Below are 15,717 nucleotides of genomic sequence, written 5' to 3'. Positions count from 1 at the left end.
AATGTGGGGGGGGGGGGGGAAGGGAGTGGGGGGTGTGGGAAGAGACTGGACAAAAATCGTACACCTATAGATGACAATAATGGAGGGGAGGGTAAGGGCAGAGGGTGGGGAGGGAACTGAGTGGAGGGGAGCTATGGGGGGAAAAAGAGGAACAACTGTAATCTGAACGAGACTGGACAAAAATCGTACACCTATAGATGAGGACAATGGAGGGGAGGGTAAGGGCAGAGGGTGGGGAGGGAACTGAGTGGAGGGGAGCTATGGGGGGAAAAAGAGGAACAACTGTAATAATCTGAACAATAAAGATTTATTTTTAAAAAAGAGATGGATGGGAAGGAAGAGATTTAATTAGTTTGATCCTCTTTGGAGAAGTCTAATTCTGCTAATATCTGTCTATTTGATGGGGAAACTCCAATGGTAACTACTTTTCTGTTAAAATTGAATTACAGAGAAGTTAACGGGCATACACAACAGAGACACTGAGGAACAAAGGTTCTGAGGGATGTTAAAGGAAGGGATTGATGCACAGGTGTGTAAAGTATGAAGACTTACAACAGGCAGCCCTTCAGCATACAGGGTGCCATGGGCAGTTACCAGATATTCCAATAAATGTAAATGAGGATGAGAGTGATAAACTAAAAATGAAATTATGACTCTATCATCTTCTCTATCAAGGAAAATTATCAACAAATTAAAACACTTTTGATATGGATTTGGGATTTACTCAGATTTTCCTAGGGGCTGAAGTAAATGAGGACTAACAGAAAGTTTCTGAAGACCCACTGCTCTCTGCTATTAGTGACCTGGGATTACTTAGACAAGGAAGCAGTGTAGATCAAATGACAGATGTATTCTACAGGAAGAGATATAGTTTTTGATTATCAGACATGTAGAATAAAAATATTCAACATAATATGTTGCTTAATTGGAATAAAGTACATATTTAAACTATCTTTTATTATAACTGTGAAACAGACAGAATAACATTGCTTTTATGACAGTATACCTGAGTGGATTACTGATGGTTGTCAGTCTTTCTCAAAACAATATTTTTCCTTTCTACTGTCCAAACTCAAAATGCTATTTTGTTATTTCCTTAATAAAATAGAAAACATACCTTATAAATCTATGGGTAATGTAAAGTTGTGAGATACAGCTATTAGATAAATCTTCAAAAATGTTTTGCTGTGATGAAAGTAACCCTAAATAATACACTAAACAGAAACACTGTAAAGACCTACATTTAAATTTCAAAAATATCATTTATACCAACAAAGGATAATTGAATTTAACATTTGAAAAAATATAATATTTTCACATAAGTTATAATCTTCAACTACTGAGGAAATCAATCACACTTGATTGTTTCTTCTAATTTTACTAAAATAATTCTATCCTTCATGCATATTACATTAACTTTAAAACATCATATATACAAAGAATTATACAGTATAAGTAAGTGTTAGAACACCTTGCATGTTTATTTCATAGCAATTATAACATGTCATTTCTATAACATATCGAGTGATGAAGGATTTGAAGGCTCGAAAGATGTCACTTTAATATGTCTGCTATCATAGTAGACTATGCATAAATTAATTTACAAGATTTGTAAATAATTAGAAACTATTATGTGTAGAGTAATTTTATCTTTTATATAGGGGCATATATTTAGAAATTCATGCAAAATAATTAATACTTTATGGCAGCTAACAATAGTAACAAAGTCTTCGCAAAGAATCACAAAGAAAAAAAAAGCCAACAGTTAAATTTCTCACCTGCCTAATACCCAGCCGGTATGCCACAATCCGATCCACCGCATCAGGATTCATCTGTGTCCACTGTAGACTATAGGAATAAACACGGTGTCTGTTTTGCCAAACAGGATTGTAGGTATCGTAATAAAATTCTGGAGCATAGGCCTTTCCTGAAAGCAGAAGGAATACATTTAAGTGATGACATATTCCAATTAAACATATTTGTTCTTTTTGGCCCTTTTACCACATTCTTCTAGGAGTTCTATATGTAACTCTTTTATCTGAAAAGTCTTATTATTAAAATCTAATCAATTTTCTGGAGAATTTTGAGTATAGATGACAGAAGATTTCCTGGTTGATTGGATGAGCATGGTTCAGAGAGAAAGCAGAATCAAGGACGATTACAAGTTTTGGCCTAAAACCTGGAAGATTAAAATTTCCATCAACTGAGATAAAAAGCTTTGTGAGGGACAAATTTGGGAAGAGGAGAAAATCAGGGAGTTATTATTATTTTTTTAGTCCTCACTTCAAAGGACATCATTTTAATATGTCTGCTGTCATAGCAGAATATGCATAAAATAATTCCCAAGATTTGTAAATAATTAGAAAGTTATGTATGTAGTAATTTTATCTTTGATATAGGAAAATATATTTAGAAATTTATGCAAAATTAAAGAACATGTTCATTAATATTTAGGGAGAGGGAAAGGAGGAAAAGAGAGAAAGAGAGCGAGAGAGAAATAGATTGCTCACCACCAGTATGCCCCCTGATCAAGAGATCAAACCTGAAATCCAGATATGTGACCAGGAATCAAACCTGCTACCTTCCAATGTATGGAACGATGCTCCAAACAACTGACCCACACCAGCCAGGACAAAAATCAGGGAGTTAATTTTGAAAAGTTTGAATGCTCTAAATGCAGCCATTAAGTGGAATATACTAGTCTAGAATTTAGGAAAAGCCAGGATTGGAGATATATCTTGCTAACCATAGGCATATATATAGATTTTAACTTTAAAGCCCTGAGACTCAACATCATCAAGAGAGTGTGAGAAGATAGAGAAGAAAACTAGGTCTGACCACTGGAGCAATCCAAGGTTAAGAAATGTGGGGGCAGTTAACACCCACAAAGGCCTGACACGGAACAACCAGTGAACAAAAGAAAAGTTTAAAAATGTGGCATCCAAGAAGCCAAAAGAAGTATATCAGCACCAAATGACCAACTCTGTAAAAAAAATTAGTGAAAATAAAAAATCTTGTTTATATTTTCATTGTTTTTAGTCAATAAACTCAAAATCATTCAAACAGAACTCAACAATAACACAAGAACTTTGGTCAATAATAAAGTTTTTATTTAAGAATATGCAAAGTGCATATAGCATATATGATATGTATAAAACATCTGTGTATTGTTACTTTCGTGTGTGTGTATTTTTATACTGAATTGTGCACAGACCATTTGTAATTTGTAATTATAGGTCCAAATTACCAATGTTCTGAAATGTAGATTTTTCTCACATTCTATTTTTTTTTTTACTAATACTGCATTTATTTAATAAATAAACAATATTTAGTGAGACCCTTTTAAATGCTAAGTAGTATACTAGGCATCAAGGATACAATAAATGAGGAGGTCTGACCTCTGTCTTCATAGAAATTGCTTACATTTTCTCATACTTTCCAAATAGCTTTGTAATTATTAACGGATGATGAGCTAATAAGTTGTACACTTATCATCCCTCATTCCACATCTGTCCTGTTTTATTTTATTACATTAAATATTAAGTGCCCTTCTGGGTTTTTCCTCCTATATTCTTGTGTTCAGAAACTTTTCTTGCCTAGTTTTTTATATTTCTTCATTATTTGTCATCTAGGGGTTACAAAAAGGTTGAATCATAAAAATTTATCACAGACAAAGAATGAATTTTGAACACTAAGAATGGAAGTGATGGTCTCTGTTATCTTGGAGAGGATTACCAGGAAAAACATAATGTAAAATAAAATAAATTTAATTTTTGACAAGTTTACTAGTAAAATTAAATAAATTGAATTAAATATATGAATTTTAGTAACAATTTTTAAAAGTCTTCTACATCAACATTGTGTGCATTAAAAAATGTTCTATAAATATCTATTCAGTTTAATTGAAAAACAATTATCAACTTCATACAAAGAATCTTGCAAAGAAGGAGGTCTCTAGGAAAGAGCCATCACATTCATTTTATTACTCATTTTATCTGGTATTATATTTTCACTTAATAAATGATAGGACATATTCATGTTCACAAGATTATGAGCAAAATCCAGATGAAAGAAAAACAATATACTGAATGAAGAAGTGAATACCAAAATATAATTGACAACTTGTATTTGTGACCAAATTTCTCAAAATGTTATTAAAGAGGTGCATTTATTAGTAGTCTAAATAAAGAGCTAGAGGTTTTTATTAAAAATAACCATTCAATTTGGAGAAATATACATTCAGGTTTTAAAATAAAAAATCACACATACAAATAAATTTATTCTCTGGTTTCACAGACAGTCATATTAAATGTTTTCATATTCGTTTTGTAGGAAGCACAAAGTACTACTAAGGAAATATCTTTATAATAATCCTAGACTCTTACAACCAGGCATGATAACTGCTGGTTGAACAGGGAAAGAATTTGTAATATTTCTTTTTCTTTTTGATCCTCCAGGCCTATGTTTTTCTTTTTGTCCTTCCAGCAAGCATGTCAAGGAAATATTACTTCTCTTTTATATTCATCTTATTTTTAACCAACACTGTTCTACTTTAAATGTTTTTAGACTAACTGACCTAGAATTACATTCATTACCTAAACTAGCCAAAAAATTTTGGATATATTATGTATGATTATATAAAGATGATGGATTTTAAAATATTCTTAAAATATACATAGGGAAAATTGTCATTCAAAGTTTTATATAGAATTTGTGCAAAAGTACATTTGTTCTATTTTGCAAATAGCTTTCGAAAAGTAATTAAATTAAGGTTTCAAAAATGCTTTTATGGGTAAAGCGCAAAGTAAAAGATAAGAAGCTATGACATGTCACTCACCTGGTACAAAAATGCTAGCTTAAAATATAACAAAACTATGTTTTAGGTGCATACATAGGTTTACAAGCAAGTGAGAGAATTATTCCTCAGGGATCAAAGAACAAAGACCTGAAAACCAAGCAATGAAAAAAAGCTTAGGGAGAACAGAAGTGTTGTTGCTTTGTACCCTTGGGAGCTGAATTTTAGACCCATAAGGGGTGAGGTTAATGGGCCAGTCTCAAATGAAAAGTTAGAAATTAGGTTACCACATTCTTTTTTTTTAAATATATTTTATTGACTTTTTTACAGAGAGGAAGGGAGAGAGATAGAGAGTTAGAAACATCGATGAGAGAGAAACATCGATCAGCTGCCTCCTGCACATCTCCTACTGGGGATGTGCCCGCAACCCAGGTACATGCCCTTGACCGGAATTGAACCTGGGACCTTCCAGTCTGCAGGCCGACGCTCTATCCACTGAGCCAAACCGGTTTCGGCAGGTTACCACATTCAATCAAGATCAGTAAAAACGGCAGTCTCAGTCATAGGGTATCCTAGAATAAAGCTGCTCTTCACCAGCATAAGAAGATGACAAAAATACTACATTAAGAAAAAAATCATCCTTGGCTAGTAATACCACTGGAGTCCTTCAGTAGATCCAAATTAAGTTCTTAAAGAACATGCTTTCAACTGAGACTGCAGAGATTTCTTCAACCTAAACCTCAATGATTACGAATTAAAAATACAACATTAATAGCACACAAGAAAATGTGTGACTAAGAAGGACAATAAACAGCAGGATTAGACTACAGATAATGGAACCATGAAATGGAATTTATAAATAAGTATGCATGAAACAATTAAAGAAATACAATTGCCCTGGCAGGCATAACCCAGTGGTTAGAGCAACGGCTCAGGCACCGAAAGGTCATGGGTTCAATTCCCCGTCAAGGGCGTGTACCTGGGTTGCAGGTTCAATCCCCAGCCCAAGTCAAGGTGTGTACAAGAGGCAACTCATTGATGTGTCTTCCTCAAATTGTTTCTCTCTCTCATCCCTCTCCCCTCCCTCCGGCCCTCCAACTCCCACTCTCTCTGAAAATCAATGGGAAAATATCCTTAGGTGAAGATTAATAAAAAAAATAAAAAAATAAATACAATATAAAATGTTAAAACAAACAAACAACAACAACAAAAAGAACACACACTATGGAACCTTCTATAAAATAATAATATTGTCTATTGAGATCAAAGGTGGGCTTCACAGGGGACACATCTAACAACATCTTTATTGATCTTAAAGAAGAAGATGTTGGTTGGCTCATGGAAGAATAAGAGAAGGAAAGTAAGGTATGGACTTAGGTGGAGAAAAATGAATATATGATAGACAATATTTTAGAGCAACCACAGGATCTGGCATGGCTGTAACATGTTGTACGCATCTTTCCTACCAAATTGTGCCCTTTTGAAGCACAGAAATGTTCTTGTACTACAATGGCTGACACAATGCATGTGTTTAAATAAGACAGGAAGTCAGGTCAGTGCTAATTTAAGAAGTGTCTTGTTAGATATAAGACATTTTATATTTACCCTACAGTTGCATTATTCTCAAATTGTTTTGGGCAGTGCTCACTTCAGTGGAAGAAAAAAAATTTATCGTGAATCTATTGACTTATATTTCCCAGTGTGAAATAACTCATTGACATCAAAGAATTAAGTGAGAAATGAGTCAATATTAAAAATGGTAACAGTGAAAAAATTAAAAAACACAGTTGCAAAATATCAAGCATAATATAACAATTTAAAACTTTTCAAAGTTGAATTTATTGGTATAAGGAAAGTAGCTACAGAAATTCATGGCAACCTGAAACACTGATGATGTGCTGATTTAAGAAAAAAAAACTTCTAAAAATCATATGAATCAGAACTCTCTGTATGCATTTTCAATAGAAACTAACCAACACTAGTCAGGTGCTTTTGGAGTCAGAATCATATTGTGTTTAGACACATAGACTAAAGCAATGAATTAGTCATTACAACTTAATAGGTATAATATACATAAAAATCTATGTAGCTCTCTCATTCCTTCATTGGACAGAAGTGAGAACATGCAATTGTTGGAACCATAATTACCTTTTCTAGAAATTAATGAATCTTGAATAATACTAAAAATGAAAGAAATGGTTCTACATAAATTGGGATTTTTCTGAGTTTTTAATCAGGAATATGATATAAATCCACTTTTTATTTTACAACTGCATCTGGTGAGTAAGAGGAGAAAAGATTAGAGAAGTTAAAAAACTAATGGCTGGAAGACAATAAGAAGATACTGTCTTTAAAGTAAAAGGCATGATTTTGGAAATAAAGAAAGATTGATAAATTTAAAAAGCATTGCATAAAAACAAGTAATGAGCACTGCTCCTCTGAGTGGACAATGTAGGTAGATTCCTAACTTTTCCATCTGCGGAGACTGGATGGGCACTAGAGCTTTTAAATTAGATGGAAAAGAACTGTATGCATCTCATCCTGGCAAAGGAGTGAAGAATTACATTACCTCTTGCTTCCTTTTCTTCTGGAAGCTTATTGTTTTGATTTAAAGCCATTTAAAAATGTTATGAAAGTGAGGCATAAAGAATACTTTGATGACAAAAATGTTTAATTTTTTGAAGTCAAAAGAAACTTTTTAAAAAGAATCAATGTATGTATGTGTTACCTATTTTTGGTATTTAGTTATGTGATATTTAAAATTAGTCCTTATCTCATTAAGAGCAATAAAGAAATAAATACTGAATTGTTGAATTCTGCCTATTCTCATTTGACTGGAAAGGTAGGAAGCTAATATTAAAAAGAAATGAAAAAGAGGGAAGACATGTAAGTTATACTTAACAGAAGAAACTATTGCACCTGATAAAGAACAATTTGTCCTAGAGTTAAGATGAATGTCATAGTAGAAATAAAACTGAATGTCGTCAAGAGTTTGTTCAACAGGAATAATTTGTCAATATGTGTGCAGAAAACAAAAGCACAACAACTAAATTATACAGCTGTGAAATCAATGACAACATCTCTCAGTTAATGATTGTTTAGAGTTTCCAAAAAAAAAAAAAAAGAGCAAGACTTGTAACTATTTAGAACCCAACTAAATCCTTTAGTTTAAATGCCTCTGTACATGAGATGGAGTAGCGGTTATCTAAATGTTCTTTTCCCATTTAGAGACAGCCAATATGTTTTTAAATTACTAGTAATTGTTGTTACATTATTTTAAAATTGCAGCATAACTGCTTTTATTCATCCCTGATGTGGATCCATTTTATTCTGCTGGAGTCAGGACTGTGAGAACCACACTGAAGCAGACTGCCCAGTGACTACACTTTAGCACTCAAGACCTTCTTTAGAATTCACAGCCCTGGAGAGCAAGTTCATTGATTGGCTAAATAATAAAAAAATATTGACAATATTGTCAGTCTTTACAAATCATTGGGATCTCTATAAATAGATTTTCAACTTGTCCAAGTATAAGTATAGTTACTTTGGTCATATTATGATTTCAGTCATAGGTTATGTCTTCTCAAAATAAAGCTGCAAAAGAAATAGGTTTCTCACCCCCCAAAAAAATGACATTTTTAAAAGTAATCTGTATTAAGTTAGTCCTCTAATTCACATCTGAATAACTTTAAAAAATAAATTTTAGCATTATTTAAGCAAAATCTATTCAATAAAAGAATATTTTCAACAAATGTATGTTCATTAATTTACTTTATGAACTGATAAATTGATAATACCATGTGTAAAACATTTTATAAAATATAACTTAAAAAAATTTAACTTTATTGTTGAAAGTATTATATATGTCTCCTTTTTTCCCCATTGACACCCTCCACTCCTCCCCCTACGCCCCCGCAGGCCTTCACCACATTATGGTCTGGGTCCATGGGTTATGAACATATGCACATAAATTCTTTGGTTAATCTCTCCCTACCCACCCCAACCCTGTCGTCCCTCTGAGATTTGTCAGTCTGTTCCATGCTTCTATATCTCTTAATCTACTTTGTTTGTCAGTTTATTTTGTTCATTAGATTCTAAATATGAGTGAGATCATGTAATACCGGTATTTTTTCTGACTGGTTTATTTCACTTAGCATAATACTGTCCAGGTCCCTCCATACTGTCTCAACAGATAAGATATCCTTCTTTTTCACTGCTGCATAGTATTCCATGGTGTAAATATACCACAGCTTTTTTTTATCCACTCATCTGCTGATGGGCACTTGAGCTGTTTCCAGATCTCAGCTATTGTAAATTGTGCTGCTATGAACATAGGGGTGCATACATTCAGATTAGTGTTTTGGGTCTTACGATATATTCCTGGAAGTAGAATCACTGGGTTAAATGGTGGTACCATTTTTAATTTTTTGAGGAAACCATATTACTGTTTTCCATAGTGGCTGCACCAGTCTGCATTCCCACTAGTAGTGTATTAGACATTTATTATGAAGGAAATGCCACAATAGAAACTGGGAACAAACTTTAAGGGATTTATGGCTAATTTTTTTTCTAAAAGGAAACCTTTCATTTTTCTTTATGGTTAGGTCTCTTCTTCCTGCTGGTACAATCGCTATGTAAAGCAGTCTGATGATTTCTCAAAAAATTAAGAGTAGAACTACCATACATCCCAGTAATCCCTCTCCTGGGAAAACTTAAAATCATGCATTCACAAAGATATATGCACCCATATGTCCATTGCAGCATTATTTATGGTGGCTAATACATGGAAACAACCAAAGTGTCCTGTGATAAAGGACCGGATAAAGAAGATGTGGTACATATACACAATTGAATACTACACAGCCATAAGAAAGGATGAAATACTGCCATTTACAACAACATGGATGGACCTTGAGAATTTTATACTAAGTGAAATTAGTCAGTCAAAAAAAACCAAGAACCATATGATTTCATTCATATGTGGGATATAAAACTGAAACTCATGACCACAAACAACAGTGTGGTGCTTGCCAGAGGGAAGGGGTTAGGGGTAAAGGGGGTCCTAATATATTGTGATAAGATAAGATTTGACTTTGGGTGGTGGGCACATGGTTCAATATACAGCTCTTGTAACATAGAATCCCACACCTGAAACCTATATAATCATATTGACCAATATCACTCCAATAAATTTAATAAAAAATAAATTACAAAAAAGAAGAGGAAATCTTGCCCACTTATCTCTATAAAATACCATATAGGATTCTAATGAATTACTTATGAAATAGCTTCTCTCTTGCATTTGCAGATCTATCTTTTAGATTGTCTATTGTTTGTAACTATTACAGTATATTCTAATAACGTCTAATTTCACTCTTCTCACTGCACACCAACAAAAGATTTCTAGCTCATGTTTGTTTAATAAATGAATCAGTGAGCTTTTCTCCGAATTGTGTTCTCTTGCTTACATTCTGATGACTCAGTGTGACAAAGGTAGAAATTTCCTAGAACTCTAGTAGTATCCTCACACATCTTGACCCCTTAAACAGAAATGCTTTGCTGTGTGATTTCTTTGTTTTTCAACTCTTATCCCTTTTTTGGGTACCTAAATCATAGCTATCCTTTCTTTATTAAATTACTCTTTCTTCTAGCAGAACATTAATAGAATTAATGAAACTATCTCCCCAAAACAGAATATTCAAAATATGTATCATCAATTGTAGTAGGACCTTGAAACTATTCATCATTTTCCAGTTGAAATGAAGAAAAAATATTTTAACCCAATTCCTGTTAGTTTATTTTTAGAGTCTTACATTTTTAGGTTAAATATAATGTCAGTTCAGTTGAAGACATGTCAATAAAAACGTTTACATAAATTTCCTCTAAAATTTTATGTAAATAAGTAAAAATTGCTAGATAATCAATACAGCATCAAAAATATTATTGGAATAAGAAAAAATGATATACAGCAAAATGGAATAATATGTGTATATATTAATTATTTGAGTTGACACATCTAAATTATTATTCATAAAATTTTCTTGCTTAATCCTCATGTGTATGAAGTTGATCAGGATTATTAACATAATCTTATAAAATGCACTTGGAGAAAATACCATATAGGATTCTTATGATATACTTATGAAATAGCTTCCTACAAATCACATTCTTTATTAAAATGTGTTAGCATGAAGCACAATAGTAATTAATTAAAGAGGTAGCAATATTATTTCCTAATTAACAAAAAATTCGAAATAATATACTTAGACTGGCTTGAAAACTTATAACTTAGCCTTTTAATAGCCTTTTAAAACTAACGTGATGTTTCCCATGTAAAAATTCTCTCCCAACTTAAAACACTTCTTAAAAGAGTTCAATATTTCATTTGAGTAGGTTTCTGTCCTATAGAGAATTAATAATTATAGTTTAATCAACAAATAATAATAATAGATTTATTTTGTTTGGTAAGGACACTTTCAATTAGTTTTTGTTGTTGTTGTTCTCAAAAATACAATTATTTCATGAAGTTAGCTAAGTTTAAAAGATATCTCTGGAGATTCAAATGTATGAAAATATAGTTTGGGGTAAAAGTAAGTTTATAATTCACATAGAAAGTAAGTATAATAATAAATAAATAATAATACAAGAATAACCTCTGTGTTTTGTGTACTCACAACTGTAAACCTACTTTTGCTCCATCCACTATATAATTTGTTCTATTTATATAGTCTTTATTACAAAACCTACCAAAGGACTGGATAAATAGTAAGTATTTAATAAGCATTAATTACCTATTGTGCCCTCCCCTAAAAAACAATTAAAAATAAAGAAAGTAAAATAATAAAATTTTCTATGAATAGTTCCATAGTTGGTTTCATTGTTATTGTTCAGAAGCATAAGGACTTGAAGCAATTTTAAAATTAAGCTCTACAAATTTGAATGAGCTCCCATTTATTTGCTTTAAACTTTAATGAAACAGCATTTCAACAAAATTGACCCTTTTAGGAATCCACCTAGAAAACAAAATATTTATACAAAGTTTGTATTGGTTTACACACCAAATATCTATAGTTGCCCTGGGTAATTTAAAATAAACACATACATTTACCTGATAACATTTAAACTTAAATGAATAGCCCCTTTACTCTAAAAATCCTAAACATACTTTGCCCAAAATAATGCAAAATATGGATTTTTTCGTGTTTTTTCCCAAAAAAAATAGGCTTAGATTATGATCTGGTTCAAAATTTTTAAAAGATAATTTGGACTTGATGAAACAATTATCTTTCAACATTGGGCATGCAAATAATAAATTGTTAAGGGTTTAGAGAAAGCTAGTGAATAAAAGCTATAAATCCACTGATATTATACTTAGAAATATCTAACTAAGTTGATGTGTATAAAAACTACATGTTCTAAAGAAAACTACTCTAGAGAGCTCCTCCTGGAATAGAGATGGTTGACTAATGGTGGAAGGGATACTTGTATGAAGAGAAAAATAAAGGCAGCTGTTTAATTCTGTACATCCATTACCTCTTTTTTTCCCCAAAGTTCTTGCCTAAAGGCCTTTGCTCACCAATACCTTATCCAATATTTGAGACCCACACAAGAATTTCTGTTTAAAAGTTATTCTATTTAATTTACCATTGCAAACATAGACTCATGGAGTAAGAAAAATCGTGAGAGATGAAAACTGTATCTCAAATTTTTATATTTTTACTGATTTCAGAGGGAAAGGAGAAAGAGAAATAGAAACATCAATGATGAAAGAGAATTGTTGATTGGCTGTCTCCTACATGCCCCACACCAGGGATCAAGCCCACAGCCTGGGGATGTGCCCCTAATAGAAACTGAACCATGATGTCCTGGCTCATAGATTGATGCTTAACCACTGAGCCACACCAGCTGGGATATATCTCAAATTTACATATGCATTTAAAAGTTTACAAAGTACTTTAAAAATATTAGCTTATTTTAGTATTTACAGAGGTTGGCAAGGTCAAATATGCAAAGTAATATTAGTTGGCTTAAGTTGCAAATCTTGAAGGTCAATAAGATAATAAATATAGGCAACTGATCATGTCTGGCCTGCAGATCATCCCTCAACAAAAAATCCAAATTAATATTTTGTGAGAAAGAAGAGAATTTAAACCTCTCACTTAAATGTACAAATGAAGCTGGCTTTCAAACTGAAAAGGTCTGATCCTTAACTTCCTCAATGAATATTATTTCAGGAATGTCAAGATAAAGTGAAATTATTAGCAGAAGCCAGGGTTGGAAGCTCTGGAGTTAGACACCCTGGTTCCTGTGCTGAGACATTCCCTTACACTTTGCAAGACACTTTTTTTCTGATGGGCTTTGTTATTCAGGCAGTTTTGCCTAGGGAGAGGCAGTTGTCCCACCCTATTGGAAAACCCCTTGCCCCATCCTGTGGAGTTTCTGAGGTCCATTAAGAGACTAAGAATAAATATCAGCCTGTTGGTAGAAGCGATTGCCCACCTTGTTGGAAAACCTCTCACTCCACCCTGTGGTCCATAGCCTGAGGCTAACAAAAACTGAATATAATTAGACTGTAGGAAGAGGTGGGTCTCTGGAGGTTTTGAGCCATTGCCTGATCTAATTTGGGGCTTGGGGCTATGAAAAGCAGACCTTTGTGCACAATTCCATCCTTTCCAAAGGCACTCAACCATAGCAGAGGGAGCCACAATCTATGGATTGCCAAAAGCTCCAAACAGGGTACTCAGGGCCAGTCAGAAACAGCAACTGGCACTGTTCTGCATTAGAGATTGGGTGGCATAGTGGATCTACATAATACATAGAAACAAAACCAAACAGGCAGCCAATATGGGGAGACAAAAATACAAGCCCCAAATGAAAGAACAAGAGACTTCTCCAGAAAAAGAGCTAAGTGAAATGGAGATAAGAAATTTGTCAGACATAGAGTTCATAATAATGATGGCAAAGATGCTCAACAGCATGAAAAAAGATATAGTAACTATGAAGAATGTGCATAACACTAATTAAGAACATTGGGGAAGGAATACACAGAAGATTAGGGGAAACTGAGGAGCAGATGAGTGAATGAGAAAATGGGTAGGAAAAAAAAATCCCTCAATCAGAGAACCAAAAAGAAAAAAAAAAACAATTTAAAAACAGGAAGACAACTAAAGGAAGATGTGAAACATAACATTATTCACATAATAGGAGTACCAGAATAAGAAGAAAGAGAGCAAAGGATAGAGAACTTGTTTGAAGAAATAATGGCAGAAAACTTCCCTAACCTGGTGTAGGAAAAAGTCCAACATGTTCAGGAGGCACTGAAAGTCCCAAGGAAGAAGAACCCAAACATGCCCACACCCAGACACATCATAATTTAAAATGCAAAAAAATTAAAGATAAAGAGGGAATCTTAAAGACAGCAAGAGAAAGCAATTTGTGACTTATAAAGGAGCTCCATAAGGCTGTTAGCTGATTTTTTTTTATCAGAAACTCTATAGGCCAGAAGGAAATGGCATAAAGTATTCCAGGTAATGAAAAACAAGAATCTGAAACCAAGATTACTATATCCAATAAGGCTATCATTCAAAATAAATGATGAAATAGTTTCCCAAACAAAAAAATGAAGGCTTGCCCTAGCTGGTTTGGCTCAATTGATAGAGCAACAGCCTGCAGACTGAAGGGTCCCAGGTTAGATTCTGGTCAAGGGCACATGCCTGGGTTGCAGGCATGAACCCCATTAGGGGGCGTGCAGGAGGCAGTCAATCAATTGATGTTTCTATCTCTCCCTCACCTTCCTGTCTGAAATCAATAAAGATTTATTTTTTTAAAAAACAAAGAAGGCTTAATGAATTTGTCACCATAAAACCAGCACAGCAAAAAATGCTAAAAGGACTGCTATAATGAGAAGGATAATTATATATAGAGAGAAACATAAGCATAAAGGAGTAAAATAGCAATAAATAAGTAGCTATCACTGATAACCTTAAGTGTAAATGGATTAAATGCTTCTATCAAGAGACATAGGGTAGCTGAATTGATACAAAAATAGGACCCAAATATATGTTGTCTACCAGAGACACACCTCAGAACCAAATATTCACACAGGATGAAAGTGAAAGAATGGAAAAAAATTTCCCATGCAAATGGAAATGAAAAAAAAAAAAGCTGGGTTAGCAATACTCATATCTGACAAAGTAGACTTAAGAAATGAAGGCCATCACAAGAGACAATAAAGGTTACTAAATAATAATAAAGGGATCAATCCAACAAGAAGATATAAGCTTGGTAAACATATATACACCAAATTTAGAGCATATAAATGTATATAAAACTTCTGGAGGACTTTAAGGGAGAGATGCACAGCAACACAGTTATAGTAGAGGACTTTAACTCCCTACTGATTTCACTAGATAGATCTACCAGACAAAAAAATTAACAAGTAAATAGAACCTATAAATGACACATTGGATCAGAAAGATTTAAATGACATTTATTGAACATTTCACTACAGAGCTGCAGAATATACACTCTTCTCAAGTGCATGTGTGTCATTCTAAAAGATAGACCACATGTTAGGACACGAAACAAGTATCTACACTAATAAAAGAGAAACATGGTAATTAGCGTACGACCGCTACCCTTTTCATTGGCTAATCAGTGAGAATATGCAAATTAACTGTCAGCCAAGATGGCGGCCGGCAGCCAGGCACTGAAGCGAGCAGGGAGGCTTGCTTGCTGCAGACTCCAACGTTCCCCGCCTCACTTGCCGGCCTCTCATCTGCAAGTCTAAGCAACTATATACTATGTTGCAAATAAGAAGGTAAACAAAACCCCAGAAAACAGCCGGACTGAAACCCAGCCGGACCGAAACATTGTATCCATGTTTTCAGCAGCGAGGCCTCAGAGCTAAAGCTGGCCCAAAA

The 15,717-nt window shown here is 33.5% G+C and overlaps 1 protein-coding gene across 3 annotated transcripts in view; it reads right to left on the bottom strand.

The window, feature by feature from the left end:
• Nucleotides 1-15,717, bottom strand: part of MDGA2 (MAM domain containing glycosylphosphatidylinositol anchor 2) — a 528,724-nt gene that overhangs the window by 104,911 nt on the left and 408,096 nt on the right. For all 3 annotated transcript variants that reach the window (XM_014548202.1, XM_014548203.1, XM_014548205.1), the window contains one exon: nucleotides 1,779-1,927. In XM_014548202.1, the coding sequence (XP_014403688.1) occupies nucleotides 1,779-1,927 (149 nt within the window). The remainder of the gene's footprint in view (nucleotides 1-1,778; nucleotides 1,928-15,717) is intronic.

Source organism: Myotis brandtii, unplaced genomic scaffold, assembly GCF_000412655.1.
Source record: "Myotis brandtii unplaced genomic scaffold, ASM41265v1 scaffold5, whole genome shotgun sequence".
Classification (NCBI taxonomy): Eukaryota; Metazoa; Chordata; class Mammalia; order Chiroptera; family Vespertilionidae; genus Myotis; species Myotis brandtii.
Note: the sequence above shows the minus strand (reverse complement) of the source record. Positions and strands in the feature narration are given on the sequence as shown.